The sequence below is a fragment of the Meriones unguiculatus genome, chromosome 6, assembly GCF_030254825.1.
Source record: "Meriones unguiculatus strain TT.TT164.6M chromosome 6, Bangor_MerUng_6.1, whole genome shotgun sequence".
Lineage (NCBI taxonomy): Eukaryota > Metazoa > Chordata > Mammalia > Rodentia > Muridae > Meriones > Meriones unguiculatus.
In genome coordinates this window covers 46,953,076-46,972,222 of record NC_083354.1, presented here as the reverse complement: position 1 = coordinate 46,972,222, position 19,147 = coordinate 46,953,076, and the positions used below count along the sequence as shown (strand labels likewise).

The window sequence follows — 19,147 nt, the reverse complement described above, 5'->3', positions numbered from 1 at the left end:
CATCACCCAGCCCTATTTTGACATATTTTTAAGGCATGTACATTTTCTTAAATGTCCAGAATTCAAATATGGTGATAACAGTGTTTTGCCAACCTAGGGAAAAAAAACATTCCCAAATGAGGGTTGTATCCTTAATAATAAGGAAAGCAAAATGAGACTTGTATCCTATGGGAGAACTAGGAGGATTCTTTTGAAATGCCGTTATTGTAAGCTGACTTCTGCCGTGTGTTCTTAAGCAAGCGGAGAAACACATGAAGTGGCTGATCGACCCCCTGCCCGTGAATGTCAGGGTCATTGTTTCTGTGAATGTGGAGACCTGTCCCGCAGCGTGGAGGTATGGCCAAACCCAGCACTTTCGGAATGGGCAGTCAAGGAAAGGGTCCTGATGCGCTTCTGTGGTTTTATGTAAATGGCAGTGAGGCTGGGAAGAGGTGGATGACCTCAAGCAGAAGACACCCTCTGTAAAATCTGGGGGGAGGTTAGAGCTGGGGTGGAAGGGAAGAGGAGAAATTGGAAATGACTGTAAATTGTCTGAACCAAGAAAGGAAGCTAGTTGTGACTTCCTGGGCTGAGAAAGGAAATGCAGACTGGGCAGGCGTGGTGCGGGGGCCGGGGGGCGGGGGGAGAGTAGGTTGACTCTTGGGACAGTTTAGTTTGAATTGCAAATTGCAGATCCAAGTAATGATGTCTAGTAGGCAGGTGAGTTGGTGGGTGAGCAAAAATGGAGAGGGGCGGCCTGGGAATTACAGTCTAGATACCTGTTATCTAGAATGCAGGCCCGCTTTTATTGACAGCCCTCAGAAAAGTGACCTAAGGCTTGCATCTGGAGGGCAGTATTCCTTAGCCTATTTATTTTTAGCCAGGAAAGACCTTGTCGTATTTTCTTCTACAAGAAAACCTTTCTTCCCCGAATCGTGCCTCCTTAAGAAACTTGAGTGCTGTGTTCAATGCTGTATGTCGGTGTGCACCGGCAAACAGATATATGTGTATATTTGTGCTTTGTATATAAGCATAAGATTGTCTCTATCCCGTCAGTTGTCCTGTAGGGCAGAGACCATCTTGATCTTCTCCTCCTCTGTTTTTATGGCAATGCTGAATGTAGGGCTGACGGTGTTTCTCCGCCTCACTAACATACACGGCCTGTGACCCTCTGCGTTGTTTATTAGCAGATGCAATTATAAACCGTAAACAAATTAAATAATGACTCAATGTGATGAACAATTCCGTATGTTTATTTTATAAAGGCTGTGAAAATGACTCGTGTAATGTTAAAAATGCGTTTCCTTCTGTCCTCTTTGAACAAAAGGTTGTGGCCTACACTGCATCTCGATCCTCTAAGCCCCCAAGATGCAAAATCCCTCATAATCGCAGAATCTCGCTCTGCAGACGTGACGCTGAGTACAGAGCAGGTGAGCGTTGCCACTCCGATGCTTTCTCTGGATGTGACCCCACGTCCTCAGGCTTGCGCAGCCGGGTCTTTATCCACTGAGCTACCTCCCCAGACATCTCCGTCCTGTCTTTCATGACAGATACAGAAGAAGCGATGTAAATATTTTGGCCTTGAGGAATAGTATATAGTATTAAGTAGGGATTCTTTAAAATTGGAAAGTGGCTTTATATTGGATGCATCTTCCTTCTGCAGCTAAAAGTCTGTCTGTAGCCAGGCTCCCGCCACTGCCCCTGGCAACACCACTGATAGGGACAGTTTCTGTGGATGGATGGCTCAGGAGCACTGGCCCCAGCCTACTTCTCTTACTTCTGCTTTGTTTTGTTCGGAAACTGGTGCAGGAAAAGGAACTAGAACAGCACTGCCGCCCCGCCACGACCCGCAATGCCCTCTACGTCACGCTTTTCAGCAAAATGATGGCATGGTAAGTGCCCCTCCACCGTGGTGTTCCGCTGGGAGTTCATCCTGCTGGCCTTGCTGCAGTCCAGTTTCTCAGCAAAGTGAGGGCTGCTCGGACTGGTCTCACGGGCATCAGAGTTCTCCCTATTCTAATGTGACGCTAACACCTGCTCGGGAGAATGTGACTTACTTTTGAAGAGTCATCAGAAGGGATCTCCCATTGTCTCTGTTCTTACATCTAGTCATAAATGTCTCCTTTCCCTATCAGTCATCGATCCGCTGTTCCTAAGCATTTGATCCTTGGGCTTTGGTTTCTTCGGCCTCCCTCTACACTGTCCTCGGTCAGACCCCAAATCTAACATTCTTGCCTTTAGTTTTATGTTTTTGATCTTAGTCATTCTGACAGGTGTAAGATGGACTTAAAGTAGTTCTGATTTGTATCTCCCTGATGGCTTAAGATGCTGAGCATTCCTTTAAGTGTTTCTCAGCCATTTGACTTTCCTCTATTGAGAATTCTCTGTTTGGATCTTTACCCCACCCCACCCCCCCTTTTTTTTAGATTGGGCTATTTGGCTTATTGACATCCAGTTTCTGCAAGAATCTATTTTAAGAGGGACTGTGGGCCATTTTTTTATTAAAAAAAAAAAAAAAACTTTTGGGTGGGTGGAATTTGCTTTTGCAGTGCTTGAGACTGGACCCAGGGCTAGGCCAGGGTGTGCCCTCTGCTACTAGGCTACCTCCCAGCTTTATCTAATGTATGTGAATGTGTGTGTTTATCACCTATGTTTACTCAGTTTATTTATTTTGCAGCACTTAGGCCTGAACCTAGAACCCTATGCATGGTAGGCAAATGTCCTACCCCTGAGATGAGGTCTCACTAAGCTGTAAGGCCAACCTTAAACTCACTGTGAACCCTAGGCAAGTCTTAAACTTGGGGTGTTCCTGCCTTGGCCCCCACCGTAGCTGGGGTTACACTTGTACCACCAGCCCTGGCTTGTTTACTGAATTTCTTCAGTTCACCATGGTCTCAAAATCCTGCTCCGTACAATTTCGGTATGCAGGGCTAATGGTGCTTATTCTGTTCCCTGCATCGTGCTGGAGGTGGCTGGAGGGTAGAGCCAACCCTTACTACTCATTTTTATGTTCCATGGTGAACACTAATTGCTTGACATAAATTGACTCTCAGCACGTGTTCACTGGAATGAGTTAAATGGTATAATAAAATAAACCAAATGACTCCAGCAGCCCTAGAAAAACTGTCATTTTTCTGTATTTTTATTGAATTCCCATTACGGAGTTGTGGCGTAAAAATAGAGGCCACTGTTTTTCTGTGCCCCAATTCTTCACAGATATTGGCAGTCCGTATGAAATCCAGTCTGTTCTCCATTCCCACAGGGCCGGGAGAGCAGGCAACATGGAGGAAGCCCTTCATCAGTGTCTGCAGTGTCAAGATACAGTCTCACTGTACAGACTCATTCTCCACACCGTCAGGGAGGCAATGCCAAGTGACGTGGACAAAGAGCTCATGACCCAGGTGAAGCGCAGTGAGCCCGCAGGACGGCCTGGGGCCTTGAGTGGAGAGCTGTGAAAGGAAGTCAATCATTTTCTGTTTGAGTTTAAATGCCCTGCAGGTGTGCGTGGGAGGCTGGAGCCATGCTCACTACCAGTCTTCCGGGTTATCACTGAGAATTCTCTTCTCGTGGTTATTTAGTGTCCTGTTTCTTGTGTGTTGGAAGACAGGGTCTTGCTCTACAGCCCTGCCCGCCTGCCCTGGAACCGAGGCTGGTCTCAAGCTGGCAGCAATCCTCCTGGGCCAGCCTTCCAAGTGCTGGGATTATAGGCTTGCACCATCGTGCTTGCCATTTACTCCTTAATTTGGCTTGTCTTTTTTCTTATTGGTCTGTACTTGTTTTTCTTTTAGGATTAGCTTTGCAGTTTTGTTGTTTGTTTGTTTGTTTGTTTGAATTCTATGTATGCTGATGTGCATTTTGGGACATAAATGTGTATGTGAGTGCAGGTTGCCCTGTAGGCCTGAATAGGGCTCTGGGGGCCCTGGAGCTGGAGTCAGATGTGGTTGTGAGCCTTGGTGTAGAATGCTGGGAACTGAACATGGGTCCTCTGGAAGAGTAGCAAGGGCTCCTAACCACTGAGCCACCTCCCTACTCCCAGGTTTTCTTTTCCTTATTGGTCTGACGCTCTTAAATACTCATATCGAATACTAATTAGATATCTTTCCTTTCTGTCTTGTCATCTATGGTGGTATTCATTTAAAATTTCATTTGGTAAAATCAAATTTACCAACAGTTCTGATCTGCTGTGCCTTTAAAAACTCTCTGCTGCTTTAGGTGTTTCCTGTGAGGTGTGTGTACATGTAGCTTCATTCAAAACCTTTTATATCTTTGTGTGTAAGTCTTTAATTTGCGTGGACTTACTTTAGCTCATGTGAGGAAAAATGATCTACTTTTTAGCCCTTTGTCACGTGATTTATCTGATATATATCCGTCTGGTTTGGAATGCTACCTGACAGATGCCAGGCTCACATGTGGGTCTGCTTCCAGGCTTTTCTATTCAGTTCAGCATTTTTTTTTTCCAATGATATATTGTATTAGAACTTTCAGATGAGCTCTGACATGTTGTTGAGCAAGTTGTCTATGGGGGGAGGGGTGTTGGTAAGTGGTGTGTGTATGTGTGTGTTGCTATGTATGTGATCCTGTATGTACATACAGGTGTTTGTGTGGGAGAGGGCACTTGTCAGTTTGCCCACATGTGGAGGTCAGAAGTTGACACCAGCATGACTTCCTCAGTTGCTTTTCTACTTTCTTTCTTTTTCCCTTTGAGACAAAGTCTGAGTAAAAAGTTAAGCGTCGCATCGTAGGAAGTCTTGGCTGTGGTCTCAGAGTTGCCCTCTGGTCCCCATATGCCCTGTTCTCTATCTAGATCCTCTGCCTCATCAACATTAGTCACAATGGCCTGAGTGAGTCAGAACTGATGGAGCTGTTTCCAGAGATGTCCTGGGCCTCCTTGATCTCCATAGTTCACAGTTTACACAAAATGTGTCTGCTGACCTACAGCTGTGGCTTGCTCAGGTTTCAACATCTGCAGGTAAATGTTGTTTCTAACACCTTTTTAATACAAACGGTGTTTTTTGTATGGGTTTTGTTTTTGGTTTTTCTTTTCTTTTTTTTTTTTACTTATAAGTATCATTGTAGCATTTTGTGCTATGTTTTACTGTATTAAGTGAAATGTTTCAGATGTTAACATCAAAAGCTAAGATTTGGCACTATGATGTTTTTTTGTAGTGACTTTAGATTATGTGTGGAACTTGCCCAACACTGAGCATGTGTAGAGCCTTCCTGAGGCAGCTATTACTTCAAAGGTGGTACCCAAGATGCTTTAGTTCTAAAGATCTGCTGTAAAATGCTGTTTGTCGTTAACAATAGTGTATGGCACACTTCAATCTTAATAAAAGGAGCCAGGCTCAGTGGCACATGCCTCCCATGCCTCCCAGGAGCTGGGAGGTGGAGGCAGGAGGATCAGGAGTTAAAGACTAGTCTCTGCTATGTAGTCTAGCCTGGCTGTGAGATCATGTCTCAAAACCCAAATTTATTAAGAGGAGCTAGGTATGATGGCACATGACTATAATCTCGGGAGGCTGAGGCAGAAGCTTTGTAAATCTGAGGCCAGCCTAGGCTACACAGCAAGAGGCAAGTCTCAAACCAAAAAAATTAAAAAAAGTATCTCTCTAATTACATGTTACACTTAAAATGATTTTTTAAAAAGAAACCAAACAAGCAGAGACTAAGTTCTTGCCATACAGGTCTTCATTTGCTTGGTTAGAATTACACCAAGATGCTTTATATTATTTGTGGCTATTGTGAAGGGTGTAGTTTCTCTAATTTCTATCTCAGCCTGTTTGTCATTTATGTACAGGCTGCCGATTTTTTTTTTTAAATTAATTCTTGGCTCCAGCCACTTTGCTGAAGCCGTTTATCAGCTGTAGGAGTTTCCTGGTGGAATTTCTGGGGTCACTTATATATACTATCATAACATCTGCAAATAGCAATACTTTGATTTCTTCCTTCCCGATTTGTATGCCCTTGAAACTGAGGGTGGGGACATCTCTGTGACAAGCTGGAGGCCTAAGTCACAGAAGGCTCCTGGGAAGGTATGAGGAGGATTCAAACAGAGACTCCTAGTAGCAGAGGCCATAGAGACTGAAGGGGACACCCTCTAGACTAGTCTTCTAGTAAAGAGAGGGATCCCCAACCCACCCACAAAAACTTTGACCCAAAATTTACCCTGCCTATGAGATGTGCAGGGATAAAGAGCAGAGATTGAGGGGATGCCCAACCGATACTTGACCCAACCAAAGACCCATCCTACTGGAGAGTACCAACCAGACACTATGAATGGTACTCTGCTAAGCCTGCAGACAGGAGCCTGTCAGAGTTGTCCTCTGAGAGACTCTAAACAGCAGCACCTCAAAACAGATGCTGAGACTCAGCCAAACATTGGTTGATGCATAGGGAGTCTTGGAGAATAGTGGGAGGAAAGAGAAAAGGACCCAGAAATGACAGGAGCGCCACAGAAAAACAATAGAGCCAACTAACCCAGGGCCAGAGGGGTTTGCTGAGACTGAAGCATCAACCAAGAACCATGCATGAACTGGACCTAGGCTCCATACAAAGATGTAGCAGATGGGCAGCTTAGGCTTTAGGTGGGTACTCTAATAAGGAAAGTAGGGACTGCATCGAACATGGACTCACTTGCTAGCTTTCAGATCACTTTTGCCTGGCGAAACTGCCTTTACAGGGCACAGGGAAGAGGATTCGTTCAGTCCTGATGCAACTTGATGAGCTGGGATGGGGGAGAGAAAGAGAGGCCTGGGAAGGGAGGAGGGGAGGAGCTACAAGGATGTAAAGTGAATAAAACAAATAAATGAGAAAAAATGAACAAACCCAACAAATTCCAGTCACAAAACACATAAAGCAAAATCAGAAAGGATCTTTCTTTCTAGGAATGTAAATATAATGCAAATGTAAGGGTCAGACCCCTTTCACAGCTGCTGGCCCCAGCTCAGGAGCTGTTCAGTGCTTGGCGAGTTCTGAGCTGAGCAGACTGCCCAGCTTCCCACAGTGCTGTGAAGGGACTAGAGATGGTCCTTGAAGAGTTGAGACCTGCTGTGTGGCTCATAGTCGTAAATCTGCAGAAAGTATGGGCCAATAGAATCCCTATCATATCTAGTGCCATGACTGAATTGTGTATGGAATCTTTCACCCGAGGGTGCTGCATCCTCTCTGCCATTATAGAATGCTTGTCATTTCACAGTTTTGTTCCTTTGTCCCATATGAATTGAACATAATTTACTCTTTTGAGGTACCCTTTCAATCCACTTAAAATTTTTTTTTAATTTTTAAATTAAGCTGTGCTTTGTGTTCTTAATTTTTACATTAAACTAAGCTTGCAACATCAGCATATCCTGAATTTTTAAGTATTGTGGGGCTATCTCTACAACATAACTACAGGAATGAAAGGATTATACATTGCCTTTTGCAGATCCGCTCTCAGGTGTATAGAGACTTAACACAGAAACCAGTATTCTCTTCTTTCTCCTCCCAGGCCTGGGAAACAGTGAGGCTGGAGTGTATGGAGGATGCTGCTCTCATTTCTTCATATAGACAAAAGCTGATCAGCTATTTCACCTCGCAGCTCAGGTACCAGCAACGTCTGCTCTGTTCTTCTGCTGCACCCTTTGTGTTCTCCTTTCCCTTCCCTTGCTTGTAAGCTGAAGTGTAAACTTCAGCCAGGTCAGGAGACACAGGCCTGTGAAACAGGCTACTTAGGGAGACTGAGGCAGGAAGACTACAAGTTTAAAGTCTGCCTGGGCTACTGAGTAAATTCAAGGCTAGGCCTGCAAAACTTAGTGAGACCTTCCCTATCTCAAAATTAAAAGCTGGGAAGGTAGCCCAGCACCTACCTAGCATATGCCAAACTGTGGATTCAATCCCAAGTGCTGGGGGGGCGGGGGAGTAACACTTTAATTATAACCTGGAGAAATTTATCCTTTCTTTATTCCATATTACTATCAAGAATGAAATACCATTTTAAAGAAATATTTTGTTATTATGATAAAGGTGAAACTTTGGATGACATTGATACAAAATCAGTTTGTTGTCTTTACTTTTATTCTGTTTGAATAATTTAAAATATATATCACATATGTGCATGTTCTCTCTCTCTCTCTCTCTCTCTCTCTCTCTCTCTCTCCCACACACACACACACCTCTGTGCATGTATATTCAGGTTTCTTTTAATGCTTCTTCTTTTTCTACTTTTCTTTGCCTTTATTTAGGAAAATACCTTTAGCAAGTAGAATTCTAATGTTCTGGGCTTTCACTCTCTTAACCCTTTCAATGTTTCAATGTTTCATCTCCTTTCTCTTATCAGCCTGGGGAAGAGTCTGGTCCAGAATATCAGGGGTTTACCTTATAATAAGAATGGTAAAACATTTCTGGTATCAGCCTAGCTCTCTTGGCCTTGGGTTATTCCAGAGTTGGAAGTAGTGGTTACCTGTGTTTATGTCCTTCCTGCGGTCTCCTGACACCTTCAGAGCCCTCTGATGCCGAAGGTCTCACTGTGTGCTCTCTTCTCTCCCAGTCAGGACAGAGTGACCTGGAGAAGCGCCGATGAGCTCCCCTGGCTCTTCCAGCAGCAGGGAAGCAAACAGAAGCTTCATGACTGCCTCCTCAATCTCTTTGTGTCTCAGAACCTTTACAAAAGGTCCGAAGCTCATTCTTGATCGTCTCTCCCCAGAGGGACAGATTTAAACAGCTAGTTGTTCTGATTAACAACACTGGAGAAATGGAATTGTTTTTAAATTTTAACTCACAGAAGGCTTGATAGCACCTGAAATACAAACGGGGGGGTCAAGATAGGGGAGATTCCATAACAGTTTATAAATTGTCATGAGATCTTATTTGTCCAGGGGTGGAGGGAGTACATTGCTGCTTTTCAGAAATCAGCTGGAATATTCTCAGAGAGATTTTATATCTTATTCTTGCATTTAAGCAGATTTTAAACTGTGCAAAGAAACTGTTCCCAGTGTCTCAAGGCTTCCAGGTCACCCAGGTGTCACCTCCAACCAGATTCTGGGCTCCCAGTGGAAACTGACCAGTGTGAATGTAAACATTGCTCTGTTTCCTCGGTGCACTCTGTCCCCTCTTTTGATCATTTGAATTTGCTAATGGCGTCCCTGTACTTTTATTAGCCCAACTTTCCTCAGGAAGGATTTTGTTTGTTTGTTTGATTTCTGCCTCATTTAGAAAGTTAGAATGTCTCAGAAAGCAAAGGTGTAAGTTGATTTGCTCCTGAGCAAATGCTCACAAATTCTTGGACCCAGGGAGCTCCATGCCAGCTGTTTGTGAGTTCTGTGACCTCATACTTAGCGTCTGGCTTGGCGTCTTGCTCGCCCTCCTCAGTATGACCTGCAGATGAACGTTCTTGCTTCCCCCAGCTCCTTAAGACATTCGAGGTGGCTACGCTGTGAGAGCTGGACTGTTCCCTATTTTCTGCTATTCTAATTTCCATCCTTTAAAATGATCTGGGGGTGAGCCGAGTTAACCTGAACATAAACTGTCTACCAGGGATTCCAGTGAATCTGCACCAGACCCTAAGCAAGATTTTAGCAATAGCCACCAGCATAGCCAAAGGCCTCCTGTGTCCTCTGCGCTCAGACAGCAGGTGGTGCTGGTATCCCTGTCTGTACAGACAATGGTGAGGGGTGTCAGTGGTCAGCCTTCTGCAGATGCCACAGCTGGGAGCAGTGGATGGGTGACAGTGCAAGTCTGGCCTCACTGTCCCTGTTCTATGCTTGCCTCTGTGTAAACCGCCAATAGCTCCGTAGGGAGGAATCCCGGCATTTTCATTTGCCACAGACCCGAAAGGATTTTTCCCATCAAGTTAACATTGTCTGTTGGAACAGAGGACACTTTGCGGAGTTGCTGAGTTACTGGCAGTTTGTTGGCAAAGACAAAGGCGCAATGGCGACCGAGTACTTTGAGTCCCTGAAGCGGTACGAGAACTGCGAAGGCGAGGAGAACATGCTGTGCCTGGCCGACCTGTATGAAACCCTTGGCCGGTTTCTGAAGGACCTAGGCCTTCTCAGCCAGGTAACTAACCTCAGTGGACTCACAGGCAGGATGGCTCCCCCCATGTACACGTCTCTCCTAACCTGAAGGGGGAGCTGTTTTCCTCTGTGGGTGCTGAGATCTGCCTCTCACCTTTGTGCCCAGGCTGTGGTGCCTTTGCAGAGGTCCCTAGAAATTCGGGAGACAGCGTTAGATCCAGATCACCCGAGGGTAGCCCAGGCCCTCCACCAGCTGGCCAGCGTGTACGTGCAGTGGAAGAAGTTTGGTGATGCAGAGCAGCTGTATAAACAGGCCTTGGAGATCTCGGAAAATGCTTACGGGCCAGACCATCCACACGCTGCTCGGGAGCTTGAGGCGCTGGCAACTTTGTACCACAAACAAAACAAGTAAGTCTTAGATGACTCACACTCTGCTTCATGAAGAGAGGATATGTAAGTGGCAGGCTTTGCTTTGTGTTCAGATGGCATTTCCTGCGATACACAAAGAAAGTCAGAATTCCCAGGGTTTTCTTCACTGAAGAGGCATGAAGGATAGGCTTCAAAGTCGTGTAAGTCTGGCTCTCCCACCAGCCATCACTGTAATGCTGAGCACATTACTACTGCAGGGACATGAGCCATTCTTAGTGGCCGTGACTAAGTTTGGCAAGAAAGTTTTATTGGCTTCTAGCCATGTTCTTATGTATTACCTAAATCACTGCTATGCTTCAATGGAAGGAAGGTTTTCTTAGTTTTGCCTGAGGCAACAGAGCCCACAAAGCCTAAAATATCAACTTCCTAGGAAATGTTGGCTGATCAATAGTGTAATAAAAAGGCATTCAAAGAAAAGGTATATATACCTTGGCAACAGAGCGCTTGCCTAGCTTGTATATAGCGTGGGTGTGATTCCCCTGATTCCACATCAGTCAGCACACTTTTTAGAAGCTTTTCTACCTACTGGGTACCTGCCAAGTGGCATCTCTTCCTCTTTCAGAAATTCCTTCCCTTCCTCCACCATGTGGGAGACTTCCTGGAAGTTTTACTTAAATACTGCTTCATACTGACTTTGCCTGGATTTTTGCACTTATAGCTAACCAAAAATTAGTCTGTCCAGATAAAAGGTGTCCACTGCAGATTAAACTTTGGGATTTTTGAATGAGTAGATTGCTAGAGATTCGGGTAGCATTAAATCAGTTTGAAACAATTAAATGTGAGCTTTATCGAGGATTGTGTGGGTCTCTTCAGAGACTCTGACCTACATGAGCCCTGGAGTCTGGTTGTACTTGCCAGGCTGCACTGTCTCAGTGTCTGCATGTCCCTGAATCATGACTCTTGGAATTTGCTCTTTTCCCTGACTTACTGTATTCTCCCCTCCTTCTCTCATTTTTGTAAAGGTATGAACAAGCTGAACATTTTAGGAGGAAATCTGTTGTAATCCGTCAGCAAGCCACAAGGAGAAAAGGCAGCCTGGTAATAAGCTTTTGTTCCTTGAACTTGAGGAAAAGAAGAGGTCTGGATACCACGAGGGCATAAACCTCACGTTGAAGACCTTGGTTTTAAGTGACTTACAGACAGGCACCGATTGGGGTCTTCCCTTTACATCTGATCATGGTAGAAGAGTGGTATTGTTAAAAGCCAGAAGGTGTTTAAATTACAAAGCCCAGCTGAAAGGAGGTTCTGGAAGGTTCGGTTTCAAGCTACTTTGACTCTTTTCTGGGGAGAGCTAGGAAAGGGAATAGAAGTTTAATTAACAACTTCTGTGAGATTCAGACTCAAGGGAAGAATTGTTTCCCTTGAGCGAACAACGTTGTAAATGTTTCTAAGTTACTGATAAAAACCTAAATAGAGCATGTTTAGCTTCATACTTGTCTGTACGTCAGGTTGGTGAGAAAAGCGTTTGCTGCACGGGCATGAGGGCCCAAGTTTGATTCCCAAGCCCCCACACTAAGAAAGGACAAAGGCTAGCATGCTGACACACTTGTGATCCCAGTACTGGGGAAGTAGAGACAGGAGGATCACCGTCACTTTCCTGGCCTAATTGTCGATCCCCAGGTCCCAGTGAATGACTCCATTTCTAAGAATAAGATGGGTAGCAACTGAGGGTCAACACCTGAAGTTGACCTCTGGCTTTCACAGGCATATGTGTGCACATATGCATGATTATAAAAATATAGGTATAAAATGTTCTGTACAGGACAACCTGATGCTTGTGTGTGCAGCTGGAGTTCATAAAGATTGGTAAGCTGTTGCCTAGTCTTTTTTTTTTTGCAGTGCTTTGACATATGCCATGCTAAGATTCTTCATGATCATTTTTATAAAATAGTGCTTAATGAATTTGTAGAAATAAATACACAGTCACCTCATAAATGCTGTATTCAATGTGCTACTTAAAAGAACGGCCATCTAGATGAAAAAGAAAGGCTTTTGTTAGCACCCGAGTAGATGCTTCCAGGGTTGAGGCTGGTGCTCAGCAGTTGTGGTTTTGTGTCACTGCAGTATGGGTTTGCCCTGTTACGCAGACGGGCTCTGCAGCTGGAGGAACTCACCCTAAGCAAGGACAAGCCTGAGAATGCCCGAACCCTCAATGAACTGGGTGTCCTCTACTATCTCCAGAACAACCTCGAGTGAGTAGCATGGCACTCATAACGAGATTAAGTACCCACCGTGTCTCTTCGGTGTAAAGCTGTTTTACATGTCTTTCAAGTCCAGAGTTAGGAAAAACAAACACCTCTGCTAATTTCCTGTTTGATATTGGCTTATGAACATTCGCACACATAATGTCTTGTTTGCTTTCCCTTTCCACGTTGCTTCTGAAGCTAAGTGTTATTCTGCAGCTTCCCCAGCATGGCCTTCGTGCTTATGGTGAGTGGGTCAGTGTGGACATTGCAGGTGAGATCTCACAGAAGCAACTTCTAACTGGCCAGAGGCTCTTAAAGACAGTGGCCGGGCACTGCTTTCACCCCTCAGTTTGCTTAGAAAAGACTTCACACCTACACGTCCACTGTCTGAAAAGCAAGTGTGTCATGGTTTCAGGAGAATACAGCACTTTGCATCTGCTTCACTTAAGTTCCTTTTAATAGCAATTATTTGGTAGCAACTCCTAAGGACAAAGGAGCAGATGCCAACATCTTTCATTTGGCACAGATCTGATCACTGTTGAGGTCTTAGAAGGCTGTTTCCAAGAATATCTGTGGGTTTTTCTTTTAGGAGAAATGGAGTTGATACCTGAGCAACCATACAGATGCCTCCTGGGAAGCAATGGGAGGGAAGGGCGGGGTAAGGCAGAGGGGTGGGTGTGGGCTTCAGTGTGTCTAGGAATAAAAATGTTAAAAATGTTTCTGCTCTCCACATCACTAGGGCTTAGGGACCTGACCTCTAGAGAGTAAATTGTTTAAGGCATTAAGGTTTTATTCCTAGAACGGCAGAGCAGTTTCTGAAGCGTTCCTTGGAAATGAGGGAAAGAGTTCTGGGCCCAGATCATCCAGACTGTGCCCAGTCCCTGAATAATTTGGCAGCTCTTTGCAACGAGAAGAAGCAGTATGATAAAGCAGAGGAGCTGTATGAACGCGCCCTGGACATCCGGAGACGAGCCTTGGCTCCTGACCACCCTTCGCTGGCCTACACAGTGAAACATCTTGCAATCCTGTATAAGAAGACGGTAAGTTGGCCTCACCAGGCCTGCATGCAGTGCACCAGAGACGCCATGACTGCTGTCAGCTGCTTAGTTTACTGCCAGATGGGAGGATATTGCAGGTGGGCTTTTTAAAAAATATTATTTCATTTTTAGCAAACAAGAACATGAAGGTATATATTGTTTCAGATTTAATCCAGTCAACATACTGATTTGGTTTTTCTGAAAATACATTTCAACTACAAATCCATCTATCACCCTGGTGAATGAGTTCCTTTCAAATGCAAAACATTTTATCAACATTATGAATGAGATTTTTTTATATAATCTCAGAAACTTTCAAATCCCCCTTACTGTACTTGCTGTTAACCAAAACACGCCAAATCACCCAATGGCGTGGGCTGCAGAGAGTGCCATATTTTTTCCTTATTATTATTATTTTTTTTTTTTTTACAAAATTGTCATTTTATTGCACTCTTCTCTGATTCTGTCTGCAATTAAATGTCAGCCCTTTGCCATGGGAGTAAAGTTTGGATTTTTCTATCTGTTCAAAACAAAACTTGGCCACCATCTGCAGTGAATGGTGCAGCCACAGAGCTGCCAGCTGTCCTGCGAAGCCGTGAGGCTCCCTGGCTGGTGGTCCCGGCACAGAGGGTCATGTGGTAAGGAGGGAGTGTGTTGTCCTCTCAGGTCAGCTTCTAAGTTTAATTCACCAAGAAACCCCAGAGGGGACCTGTCAGTTGGCGGGGAGTGATTTTATTTTGATGCCTCTATGAATTAGGTACAGCAGCAGATCTACACCACTGCATTTCTCTTTTCCTGGAAACACTGGATGGATCAGTAAAAGTACAGATTATCTTTCCAAATTATCAGACAATGTTTGTGTTCCCAACAGCTTCATATAAGTATTATATTGGATTTTTTTCAGTGGCCTATAGGCATAACCGACTGTAGAAAATGCTTCTGCAGCTTTATGTCTAGGGAAAGCTCTGGTCAGACAGTATTTATTGTTTTAATGTTTTGTTAGATTACACTTTTGTTTTTAAGGGAAGAGTGGACAAAGCCGTACCTTTATATGAACTGGCTGTTGAAATTCGGCAAAAGTCCTTTGGCCCAAAGCACCCCAGTGTAGCTACTGCCTTGGTGAACTTGGCAGTCCTTCATAGCCAAATGGTAAGCGTCTATATTTCAACTGTTTACAAATGAATGATCTGAAGGTAAAAATATATAGATAAATGTGAGTTAATGGCACAGTAAGGAAAATATAAGGTTATTTAGCAGCTAATGCTTCCTTTTTAAATACTCCAAACATTATTGAAGTTAGACTTGTAAGCTGGTTCCTTTCTGAATGTAGGAGACCAGCTGACTGCTAAGTTGAGATCAGGTTTGCTCTTCGCATTCTGGAGACTCCTGTCAGCCACAGACAGAGCATCTGCCTGGGTACCACCGGGCGGCAGGCTTGAGCTTATATTACAGCATCAGGTCGGATTGTTACTAAACCAAGTCTAAAACTTAGAAGAGTATTTACTTTCTGTTACTCTGCTTCTCCAGTTATGAGTGTCCATGAAATAATGTTCACTTGCATCTCTTAGGATATTAAGATTTTCGAAGTGCTTACCAAAGTAGGTCAGCTCAGTACAGAATACATTAAAAGTAATTTCAGAAACACTGTTAGGTGAACACCATTACTTCTTGTTTTTTTAATAAGAAAAAGCACAGTGACGCCCTGCCACTATATGAAAGAGCATTAAAGATTTATGAAGATAGCTTGGGACGGATGCATCCTCGAGTTGGAGAAACACTGAAAAATTTAGCTGTGCTCAGGTAAGAACTTTTCCTCTTTTCTCTGTCCCAATATTTACTAGCTTTGTCTCATCACAGAGCAGCATGGCATATTTATTGCTGAAATGTCTTTCCTGGAGGGAAAGTAGTTGTTTTGGTCTCATGTAGCTTTGGAAACTCCTACAGTACTCAGAAGCACAGAGGAAACAGGTTTACTTTTTGGAGGTGTGCCAGTAGTGAAGATGGCTTATACCAGGTGCTGCCTCTGAGGTGATAGGGCCACCCACTAACCTCAGAGCTGATGAGTTAGGTGTGTGTTGTTTCACTTGCTCCTGTGTTCATTTGGGGATGCAGATGATAACAAGCCTTAGCATTTTTACCTATTACAACATGGTATTAATGGTGCATATACAAGAGACAGAAAGTTCTACAGTAGACAACAGAGTTTGGGAACCCTGGCTAACCGATCTACCTGAGTGAACGTCCTAGAGGAGAAAGAAAAAGTGCAATGGTAATGGGAAGTACTTGCAGCTTGTTTTTGTGTATCTTGGATGGCTATTCAGAAGCAAGAGCTTGATGTTAACAGCACTGCATTTCTCACGTTTTTTCCTCACAAAGCTATGAAGAAGGGAATTTTGAAAAGGCTGCTGAACTATACAAAAGGGCAATGGAAATAAAAGAAGCAGAGACATCACTTTTGGGTGGAAAAGCTCCCTCAAGGCAGTCATCAAATGGAGACACCTTTATCTTTAAGACAACTAATTCTCCTAATGTTTTCCTTCCCCAAGGACAAAGGTAACAGTATCAATTCTTTGCAAGAATACCTCAGGCTTAAACAGTATCTGGAACATTCTAATTCAAAACTTAATGCTTTTAAAGAAAATCACTTTTAACTTATAGTGTTATTTAGCTGGTATTTGTTTGAAGTTGTACTGGATCACACTGAATTGTTGTGTCAAGTTTAAGTTGATTAATGAACCCATTTCCTATGGGATGAGAGAGTATTCAATGGCATGAGGAGTTTGTTGGTTTCTGCAACAAGAGCTGGCAGGAGCCTGCTCTTTTTCTCCCTCAAGAGCAGCCTGAGCTCTGCTGTTCATCCATCTGTTCTCAGCAGGGCTCTGATACAGTTCTCTACCTCAAAGAACTTTCAAGGGCTACAGGGATGTTCATGAAAGGTCTGAACTGCCTCCTATGAAACAAAGTAGACAGTTTGTATTCTGGGTTTGTATGTAAGGATATGCGTGCGTAGACATGTGGAGGTCACAGGTCAGCCTTGGGTATCATTCCTCAGTTGCTGTCTACCTTTTTTTTTTTTTTTTTTTTTTTTTTTGAGGCAGGGTCTTGGTGACCTGGTGCTTAGCTAAGCTGACTGGCCTTCCAGCCTCCTAGTGACCTATCCTCTTGCCTCCACCTCCTTAGACAGGATTACAGGCTTCCATTTCCATGCCCAGCTCTAAAGTAGGTTCTGGAGGTTGAACTCTGGTCCTTAGGCTTACATGGCAAATGCTTCACTAACTGAGCTGTCTCCCCAGCTCGTACCATGTGTGTGAATCTGTGTAGCTCAGGGTGACCATGGACTCATGGTCATCCCTCCTCAGTGCTGGGACCACAGGAGCATACCACACCTGGCTTGGCCAATGAGTCTTCCTTTGCCCTAAGCTGATGTAGTCAGCCCCTGCTTTCTGTGCCGTCTCCAGGGAAGTTATCACTGTGCCACACTGTGCTGCAGTGTCTGCTGGCATCCACGCAACCACAGTAGTCAGGCTCCTTACCATTCTGATCTTCCTTAGTATGGTACCAGCCTGCAATCCCAGCTCCTCACAGGCTGAGGAAGGAGGTTCTCAAGGTCAGGGCCAGCCTAGAGTATGGGGTAAGCTCAAGGCCAGCCTAGGCAACTTGTGAGACCTTGTCTCACAATAATAAGGTAGAGCTGGAGACACAGTGGTAGTATGCATCAGATCCTAGGTTTAGTCTTAAGCACACACAAAAAGCCATGACAATTTCATTTCTTTCTTAAATGGTCTGAATCAATCTTGCTTTACCTCAGTCAATTAGTTGTTGTTTTCATCCTGAAAATTAAATATTTTTATAGATTTTGTAAATACTGTCACATTTTAGATATTGTTTTTTGTATATTTATAGTAAAATCCTGTAAGATCTCAATTGTGTATTATTGTAAAGATGATAAATATAAAACTGTATTCTGTTATTTTAAAATAAAAGTGCAACTGCAATTTCTTTGTTTTACATTGTGTAGCAGAGGGCTGCTTTGCAGTAGAGGGCTATTTTGCATTATTATTTAAAAATAAACATTGAGCATGTTTTAGCAGTCTTGAATACTAGCCAAGTTTACTCAGTGGTTTGTTCAACTCTGGTGACTGCAGGGCGTGCCTAGTGTCATGCAACTCCCATGGGAAGCAGTAGCCAGTGTCATCACCACCCACAACTTACAATTCAGACTTCGAGGACCCTCCCTGAGGCCACTCAGAAGCAGCCTGAGAGCTAGGGGCCAGGAGCTGTGAGTTTGAGAAGCATTGCTGAAGTCTAGAGTCTATGGTAACTTAAACTAGACAGGATGTCACAAAATAAGCTTCTCCTACCTTTTGGGGGAGGTTCAAGGTTCAGAAGAAGCTAAAATATGACTGTAACTTATCTTCTGGGGTTTACCCGCTGTGAAAGGTACAAGTAACTGAATTCATGAACATATTACACATTGTTTTCACAACTAATCTGTCACACTTTAAAATCTGATTATTTCATGACTAATTTAATACACTAAAATAAAGTATTAAGTTTACCACCTCAAAAAAACTTTAATATTATTTTTTTCTTCCAAAATTTGAGAATTATACAAAAATATTTTAGAAACTAGTGTTCTTTAAGTGACTTTATGGCACAAATTATAACTGAGGTGGTCACTAAATTTCTTTTCCCCTAAACTATATTCATAATAAAATCATTATTTTACCTGTATGTTTTTGCTAACAGCATGTTCTCTGCCTTCGTGAGAATGCTGACTAACAAGTGCAAGTAACATTTGTGTGTAGATCTGTGAGACAATGTTCACATTCCCATAGACACTTGATTCAAGGATTGTATTAATGCTAACAGATATGATTCTCAATTCACGCATCTCGACAGCAAAATGGTAATTTTCAGTCAAGTCCCTTAATCATAAACAATTGGCAGGAACCAAATTTTGCTGTAACTTGTCTTCAGTACTATACAGAAAGGGAAACACAGAAGACAAAAATTGATTTGGGCAATCAAAGCTGCTCTGATAGTCCTAAAATCACTGCGCTTTCCTATGGGTCCAGGTTTGTGGATATCCAGGGAGTACTTCCATGAGAACAAAACACAAAAGCCTTACCTTTCTGTTAACAGTAAGAACAAAGTTGTGACTGGTTTTACTACATCTTGACTCAAGTCTAGAGTCACTGTGTTAAAGTATTGGGACTGCGTGCCTTTGTTAGGATCCACAGTGATTACAAATCTGTCCAAACCTCTATGCAGTAATTCACAGCTCACTGGTGGCAATTCTCTTCTGCTGTCTACTGTCTGCCAACTGTGGGAAGAACAGAACACTACTGAACAGCTGCCTGTGGCCAGCTTTTTTGTTGTTGTTTGTTTGAGATGACAATCTATTATTTTTTTTTTTTTTTTTTTTTTGAGACAGGGTTCCTCTGTGTAGCCTTGACTGTCCTGGACTCTCTTTGTAGATCAGGCTGGCCTGGAACTCACAGAGATCCACCTGCCTCTGCAT

The 19,147-nt window shown here is 43.5% G+C and overlaps 1 protein-coding gene across 2 annotated transcripts in view; it reads left to right on the top strand.

Moving 5' to 3' along the window:
• Positions 1-17,631, top strand: part of Nphp3 (nephrocystin 3) — a 37,619-nt gene extending 19,988 nt beyond the window's left edge. Inside the window, exons 13-27 of one of the 2 annotated variants that reach the window (XM_021647791.2) lie at positions 237-334; positions 1,307-1,409; positions 1,789-1,871; positions 3,242-3,380; positions 4,784-4,948; positions 7,466-7,560; positions 8,504-8,626; positions 9,828-10,014; positions 10,138-10,379; positions 11,363-11,438; positions 12,465-12,592; positions 13,386-13,626; positions 14,647-14,772; positions 15,308-15,423; positions 16,000-17,631. In XM_021647791.2, the coding sequence (XP_021503466.1) occupies positions 237-334; positions 1,307-1,409; positions 1,789-1,871; positions 3,242-3,380; positions 4,784-4,948; positions 7,466-7,560; positions 8,504-8,626; positions 9,828-10,014; positions 10,138-10,379; positions 11,363-11,438; positions 12,465-12,592; positions 13,386-13,626; positions 14,647-14,772; positions 15,308-15,423; positions 16,000-16,180 (2,103 nt within the window). In that variant the 3' untranslated portion in view covers positions 16,181-17,631. Of the gene's footprint in view, positions 1-236; positions 335-1,306; positions 1,410-1,788; positions 1,872-3,241; positions 3,381-4,783; positions 4,949-7,465; positions 7,561-8,503; positions 8,627-9,827; positions 10,015-10,137; positions 10,380-11,362; positions 11,439-12,464; positions 12,593-13,385; positions 13,627-14,626; positions 14,773-15,307; positions 15,424-15,999 lie in introns of those variants that run through there. The other variant, XM_060385394.1, reaches the window with a different exon arrangement.
• Positions 17,632-19,147: the final 1,516 nt, after the last annotated feature.